General features: G+C 45.3%; 1 protein-coding gene across 1 annotated transcript in view; it reads right to left on the bottom strand.

Moving 5' to 3' along the window:
* tp73 (tumor protein p73) overlaps nt 1–8,526 on the bottom strand; it is a 35,888-nt gene that overhangs the window by 21,926 nt on the left and 5,436 nt on the right. The window contains exons 2-3 of the mRNA XM_056597680.1: nt 6,297–6,392; nt 5,081–5,231 (exon numbers count right to left, since the gene is read on the bottom strand). Coding sequence (XP_056453655.1) covers nt 5,081–5,231; nt 6,297–6,392 — 247 coding nt within the window. The remainder of the gene's footprint in view (nt 1–5,080; nt 5,232–6,296; nt 6,393–8,526) is intronic.

Raw genomic sequence — 8,526 nt, 5'->3', positions numbered from 1 at the left:
AAGTTGAAACAGACTGAAACCGTCACTTCAAGTTTAGGTATGTGTGCACTTAAGTTTGGATACGTTCTCAACGTATATGTGTGTGTGCCAGTGTGTATGCGTGTGTGTGTGTGTGTGTGTGTGTGTGCGTGTGCCTGTGTGCGTGCGTGTGTGTGAGTGAGCATATTCAAGCGTTTACACTTCCTGTGCCGGCCATATCCAATGTCCCCTATGGGCAGCCATCTTGTCGGCTGTCACTCAAAGTTTGTCTTTGAAGGCTGAAAACGTTTTTCTGTTTATCCTTTCATGTCCGGGCATAAGCCAGCCTCACAGCCTCAGCCTTGTGTGTCAATGTGGGGGAAACACAAAAGAGCTGAAGACATGGATAAGAATATTACTCCGCCATTGAGCTGTGTTCACCGCTGCTATATATGCCGTCAAGGGCCTTGTACATAGAAGCGCTGTAACACTACCCTTACAGAAGCCATAAACTACATCAGGAGATAAAGTCCCCGCACTAATGGTCATCAGACCACTGAACACGGTAATACATTAACTATTTCAAGGAACTATTCATGTCAAGTGAACAGTTAACAATGCTCAGAGTGGTTGCGGACCAGGATGGGTCGTGTGTGTAGCAGTGTGTAGAGAGGCTGCCCCCTGGTAGGCAGCGCTCACAAACTGCATCTAGAACTTTGACATTGACTTTGACTTTTAGTGACCTTACAACTACTGACTATTCTGTAAAAACAATGACTTGTAATTTTATTTTATTCTAAATCCTATGTAGCTCCATCAATAAATCTATAATGAATGTAACATAACCATTATTTTTACCAATGTAAACAAAGTTCCAGTCACCACTCAAACAAATTGAGGATGGTCAAATACACACTTTCTGATGATCATGATCTCATTCATCGTCTTCTTCTATAGTGGTCAGCACATGAACCTTATTGGCTAAGCCTCAACCCATAATTTAACGGAGGTCACTCAGCCTGAACAATCTAGCCTGAACAAATAAGCTAAACACCCCAGTCAGCTATCAGCACAAAAACAAATCAGCTCCCTGATTGCGTTATCTCAAACTTGACGAAATAACGTGAATTGCCCAAAATCCTCCCAACAGTCACAAACAACAACAACAATATCAACAACAACAACAACAACAACAACAACAACAACAACAACAACAGCAACAACAACAACAACAACAAACCAGCCGCTCTGGTGTACCTTACCGTGCCACACCGCTGAGAGTGCTCCCCGACACAGAGCATGTTCAGGATGCTGAGTGTGTATCCTTGACCTATCTGCGGTCAACGATAAACAGTAAACCATGAGCAGGCCCAGGAGCAACCATAGCACCGCTACACTGGGGGCGCCGCCGCCAATGCCATGAAGGCTAACCGCGACGTCGCTGATCCAACCAGGGGCAGCCTCTCCTGAGGACGGCAGCGATGGAGATGAGAGGCGAGCGTAAACAATACTCTACTCTACTCTGCCCTACTCCCCTCTGACTGAGAGCTGGGGGATACTGGGGGACATGATGCTGAGCTTCTAGGGGACAGGGCTTTCCTCGCAGCCAGTCGTCCACCTGTGCATCTCACTGATTGGGCCTCCTCCTCCTCCTCTTCCTCCTCCTCCTCCTCCTCCTCCTCCTCCTCCTCCTCCTCCTCCTCCTCCTCCATCATCATCACCCCTCCATGCGACACCACACCTCAGTCGTCACACTGCCATGACTATTCATTAACCATGCAGGCAGGTCTGGGCCTGCCCACCCATAGATTACATCCTACCAATAATCAGGGCATACCACGTGTACCATGTGTGTGTTTATGTTTTTTTTATTTTTTATTTGTGTGTTTTCTTTTCGGGGGGGGTTAACTCTGTTATGCTTACTTTTGTTGTACTTTGGCAACTAGGTGCAAACGCACTCACAAAAGTGCCCCCCACACACGCACACACGCACGCGCGCACACGCACACGCGCACACGCACACGCACACACACACACACACACACACACACACACACACACACACACACACACACACACACACACACACACACACACCATATCCACAGATGGCTCTAAAATGGAACATAGAGTTTAATTAGGGTGTGTTTGGCCCCTCCCCCTGGCCCCCAGGGGGCTGGGGCAGGAGAAGAGAGGGAAAGGGTAGCGCAGGAGAGGGAAACTATGGAGGGATTCTCTGGCTTAGTGGAGGGAAAAGGAAAACTGGAAGAGTGGACCTGTTTGTTTGCTTATTCATTGGCGGTTTTCTCTCTTGGATGTCAATAGGTGCAGGTAAACTCATTATTGGAGATTGTCCCCAATATCCAGATAACTTTGTTTGTTTGTAACTTTTGATTGTTATATTTACCCCAAGAAAGTATTTTCCCTTCAGTGCAAGCAACTGATCATCAATACTTGATCAGCTTTACTGATAATCGATAACGTAGAACTCTGAATCAGTGCCAGAAGCAACTCATTTAGCCCTGGATCAGACTCAAACAATTCTTTTGGACTAAACAAAACCATTTAAATAAACGTCACTCTTGGGTGTGAATTAAATCGGCTGACAACTGTGCCCCAGTTAGAATTAGAGAGGATAGATTGATGGCTCCAACTAACCCATAAGTGCTCAAACTAGCAACACAACACTGCCAAAACTCAGTGGGAAAGAGGCAAAGCTTGGGAATTCATCCCAGGATGTCTGGAGGCTTGACGGGCAGACACAGGCACACAGTCAATGAAATAGATTTGCCCTGGTGCTCTCATTCATTTCCCACCTCAGGTAATGTAGAGACTTGAATGGCAGGAAGATCTTAAACATGTTGCACTTATGTAAACTGCGTCCTCAACTACAGAAGCGGATCTTCCATAAGACAAACCTAGGCAAGTGCCTAGGGCCCCAACCAAATCTGTCTTTATTAGGGGCCCCCAAATCTGACCCCCCCAGCCATTACTTATGTAAAGTAAAAAAAACAAAAACATTTCTAGTAGAAAAAAATAACAAAAATATCAACATAACGCCGAACTAATGCCTAAATAATAATTTTCCAGCACACATGCCCCCCTCCATTGTGCATTGGACTAGTCCAGAATATGATTACGTAGTAACGCGCGCAGCGCGAAATAACGTACTTCAAACCAAAGCAGAGGGATGGGACTCGGTGAAAATGAAGCGGCGGAATTATGATAGTGGTTGTGCTAAACGAAAACAAAAAGCTGAGAAGAAAAGAATTGCAGATACACTGCCGAAATTGACTTCATTTTTTACACCTGCTGCTGCCACAGCAGCCGCTGCTGAACTTGCGACAGGCTCTGCTGTTGGGGTTCTATACTGCTGCTCACCACTTTTCTCTGATATGAAGACTTTTGAGAAGAAGACAACATTAGGACTTTGTGTTTACAAATGCTTTCTGTCTCACACTCACACACACACACACACACACACACACACACACACACACACACACACACACACACACACACAGACACAGACACAGACACAGACACAGACACACACACACACACACACACACACACACACACACACACACACACTGTTTTACTCACATGAAATGGTGAAGGCAACAGGGAAAATGGACATTTGAAGATGGAGAACTTAACCACTTGCACACCTAAACACCCCCCCCCCCTCTGTCTGTCTCTGTCTCTGTCTCTGTGTCTCTGTCTCTGTCTCTGTCTCTGTCTCTCTCTCTCTCTCTCTCTCTCTCTCTCTCTCTCTCTCTCTCTCTCTCTCTCTCTCTCTCTCTCTCTCTCTCTCTCTCTCTCTCTCTCTCTCTCCTGTCACTCACTCACTCACTCACTCACTCACTCACTCACTCACTCACTCACTCACTCACTCACTCACTCACTCACTCACTCACTCACTCACTCACTCACACTGAACCACTGCTTTGCCTGTCTTTCACTCACTCTCACAGCCACTGTTATTCCTGTCCACACACAAAATCTTTTCATTGGTCCTGTTTAAATGTAAATGGTGGTTTTCATAGACTCATATCCATTTTGTATTTTAGTTCTGTTAAGTGCAAGATCATTTTGTATCTCTGGCAGAGAATGGAAATTATTCTCTCTCTCTCTCTCTCTCTCTCTCTCTCTCTCTCTCTCTCTCTCTCTCTCTCTCTCTCTCTCTCTCTCTCTCGTTTGAGTAATAAACATGTAATTTTGGCAAAGGCTGGAGAAATCTGAAACTGATTTTACTGTGGAGAGTTGAGTGGCAGTGCACTATGGGTTTATTGCGATTCTAAGAGTATTGGGATGGTTATTTGTTTTGTGTACGTGTTTCAAAAATGACTATGTCTATATTTTGCCTAGGGCCCCAAAATGGCTAGATCCGCCCCTGCTCAACTAGTACACTTCCAAAATCACACACAGGATTGATTCGGGGGAGGATACTGCCGTGGCTATAAGGATGTCTGACTCCCAGATGAACTGGGTTCGAACCAGTGTCCTCAGTCTACCTTTGGGCATTCTTGAGCTGTCGCCCCTACATGCCCAACATGGATCACATTTTTTGGGGGGAATCTTTGGATAAAAGCGTATTCAAGGACCAACTATTATGTCTTAAGAATGTACAACAGGGTGGCCCGGTGGCTCTTTGGCCCCAGTATGAACTGCGGAGACCCGGGTGTCCTGTGGTCCTAGCTGTCATCAGCCCCTCTCTTAAACCACGCACTGCCCTGTCCCTCTACACTCTTCGGTCCATGGGCTTTGAGTCTGCCCAACACATACATACATATATCAATACATATATCTGTATCGATGTATCAATACAGATGTATGTATTGGTATTGATGTATCAATACAGTTCTAAGTAAATTTGGTATTGATGTATCAATACAGTTCTAAGTATTGGTATTGATGTATCAATACAGTATTGGTATTGATGTATCAATACAGTTCTAAGTATTGGTATTGATGTATCAATACAGCATTGGTATTGATGTATCAATACAGTTCTAAGTATTGGTATTGATGTATCAATACAGTTCTAAGTATTGGTATTAATGTATCAATCCAGTATTGGTATTGATGTATTGATGCAGGAATACAGATCAGCACCCACCATGACGCCGTCCTCCAGGTCCCTCATGTGGTAGACGTCCATGCAGACCTCGGTGGCCCCCCGGTGCCCCCCTGGGGTGCTGGTGGAGGGCACCGGCCGCTCCCCCGACTGGCCCCCCGGGGGCATCTCATAGTAGGTGGTGTCAGGCTCCCTGTGGAGAGACCCCGGGGGGCGTTAGCACTCTGACGGGGCGTGGCCGCGTCTCTAGTATGTCAGGGAGAGACATGACCCTCAGGTGGAGAGGGAACGGCCCCACGTGAGGAGAGAGGGGAGCGACTGACCGTGGTGTTATGGTGGATGGTCGTTGTTGTAGGTTGGAGTCCTATGAGGGGATGCTCTGGTGCTATGTGTTAGCAGCAACACATATATATATAATGTACCTATAGTGCTGTAGCTACAGAGCTATAATGTACCTATAGTGCTATAGCTACAGAGCTATAAGGTCCCTCTGGTGCTATAGCTACTGAGCTATAAGGTACCTCTGGTGCTATAGCTACTGAGCTATAAGGTACGTCTGGTGCCATGTGCTGGTTAGCAGCAACACCTGAGCTATAATGTACCTTTGGTGCTATAGCTACTGAGCTATAAGGTACCTCTGGTGCTATAGCTACTGAGCTATAAGGTAGCTCTGGTGCTATAGCTACTGAGCTAGAAGGTACCTCTGGTGCTATAGCTACTGAGCTAGAAGGTACCTCTGGTGCTATAGCTACAGAGCTATAATGTACCTATAGTGCTATAGCTACAGAGCTATAAGGTCCCTCTGGTGCTATAGCTACTGAGCTATAAGGTACCTCTGGTGCTATAGCTACTGAGCTATAAGGTACCTCTGGTGTTATATGTTGGTGAGCAGCAGCAGCTGAACTATAAAAAACCTCTAGCTGACTTTTTGGGGAATTACCAAAAGATGCACTTAAAACATCAGCTCTTTTTTGTAAAGGAGATGAGATTAATACAATGGCTGTTTAAAAAAAGCAAGAGTCTTATTCTAATATAAAAAACGATATATATATTCTGACATATGTTGTTTCTCTTCATTGATTTGTTGCAAGGCTTTTAGGGATTACAAACACTCATATTGTACAATATACATTGTACTAAAAGCACAAGATGTTGTTAAGAACATCATCAATATGCAAACAGACGTTGCCAATGCCTTGGGGTTTAGATGAGACAAGAGCGCAGAACGATAATATAATGGTGTGAAGATGGGACTTACAAGGAACTCCACAGGTGCTCAAAGGTGCCTCCCTCCTCCGAAGCCGTGACCTGGGACATCTTTAATGATGGGATGTCCAGGGAAGGGTATATGACTCTGTACACACACACACACACACGCACGCACGCACACATAAACGCACGCACGCACACACAAACGCACGCACGCACACACGCACACACACACACGCACACACACAAGCACATAAAGAAATATAAATATCATGATGTGAATGTGAACAAATGTTACAATAACTGATACACTATGAAATGACTCAATTTAATTTAATCTTACTATTGATTAACACATTATTTATCTTCATTTCATATATCTCCATAGAGCTGTATTACAATAAAACCAGCCATTTTGTCCCGTTATAATATATATATATATATTGGTATTTGTAATGTGAAATGTATTTGATTTTTGCATTATCTATCCACGGCAGAGAGTTGCCTATAATAGTAGCATATATGAAAGTAGATTTAACCATCCTTCTCAATCTCATTTGTGTAATAGGTAATACTCTCATATTAGGAGCATGTGTTATCATGCTCCTAAATTAACCAGCAAGATTAATCATACATACAAGTCAAACAATCAGTCACAAAAACAACAAACAAACTCACAGACATGCACTCCCCCCCCCCCCCCCCCCCCCCACACACACACACAAGCGCACGCACACACACACACACACACACACACACACACACACACACACACACACACACACACACACACACACACACACACACACACACACACACACACACACACACACACCATCCAGGTGTGATCGCATCAGTGTGTATATGAAGGAGGTGTCTGGGGGGCGCTGGCGTGCCCAGACCCGTCCACATCGTCACCCTCTCCTCCCTGAAGACGCACGACGGCTCGTGGCACCGAACGAAAAATAATCCAATTCCTTTCTGCACCTCGCCGACCGGGCGCTCGACTACTACATCCGATGCTTCATATATCCCATAGGCCTCTTTCTTTTAGACTGGGAGGAACGATTACATTTCAATGTTTCAAGAACGTCCCGTTGGCGAATTGAGGCCCGATGTGGACGCACGCTTTTGAGATGATTTCTCTCCAAACTCTATAACCATAGACATGTCTATTCGCGTGCAAATTACTTTTCAGTTTTAGAACTTTATGCCTTTGCATTTCGGCATATCATGCGATGCATGTAGTGTAAACAAGTTATCATTGGCTTTATTGTAAAAACTGCAACAACAAAAACATATACCACCAAAACAAATGACAAGCCTACCGCGTATGATGAAACAAGTTTGGTTTGGTTTCCTCAAAGTGACCAACTTCTCAGACAGCTTAAATGATAAGATGTACAGCATTGAAAACAGTGTGGGAACTGCACCACGAACGCTCGCAGCATGTTGGAGGTTGCGTCCAAAGTTTGTTTAATACTCGGCTGTGTTCCGCACCGCATCTCCTTAGTAACCGTTGCGCTGCGCAGCGGAAACTGGGGCAAAAGTTCACGACTCGAGGATGCAAGTTGCGCGCTGGCCTATTTATAGGAGAGGGGCAAATATCATGAATATCGACACACAAATTATATTAATAATTAGGCCTTTTTTACAATTAATTACATCATGTCTTTATCAGCCTCCAGCCAATGTTGTGTCCGCACCATGTCCAATGTTATAGGTTCGGAATCTGTAAACAAAATGTGCGTTTTGTTCTGTTCTTGATCGATTTGAACCTTTAATCTTAAGAAGCGCTGTTCATATCGATTATTGATAGGGGTTGTTTGTTGATCGATTCAGTTTAAACTTGAAGACCCTCTTTCCTTTTTACCATGGGTCAATGTCAGAGTACACAAACGCACGTACACACACACACACACACACACACACACACACACACACACACACACACACACACACACACACACACACACACACACACACACACACACACACACACACACACACACACACACACACACACACACACGCGCGCACACACACACACACACACACACATTCGCACACGCGCGCAGGCAAACGCAAGTGCGCACACATATTGGTTCTGGAACTCTGGAGCAGCTGCGCGAGAGCCAATTAGATCCCCGCTATTCCCGCGGTGGCTGCCGCCTCTGGAACCCTCGCGCTGCGCTGCTAATTGAGAATCCACCCGGACATCAGCCAGTGGTTTCACTTAGCAGCCAACCACGCGTAAGGCTGGGGCGTCCGTTCCTCAA

Source organism: Gadus chalcogrammus, chromosome 1 (genome assembly GCF_026213295.1).
Source record: "Gadus chalcogrammus isolate NIFS_2021 chromosome 1, NIFS_Gcha_1.0, whole genome shotgun sequence".
Classification (NCBI taxonomy): Eukaryota; Metazoa; Chordata; class Actinopteri; order Gadiformes; family Gadidae; genus Gadus; species Gadus chalcogrammus.
This window is presented reverse-complemented; position numbering and strand designations above follow the sequence as displayed.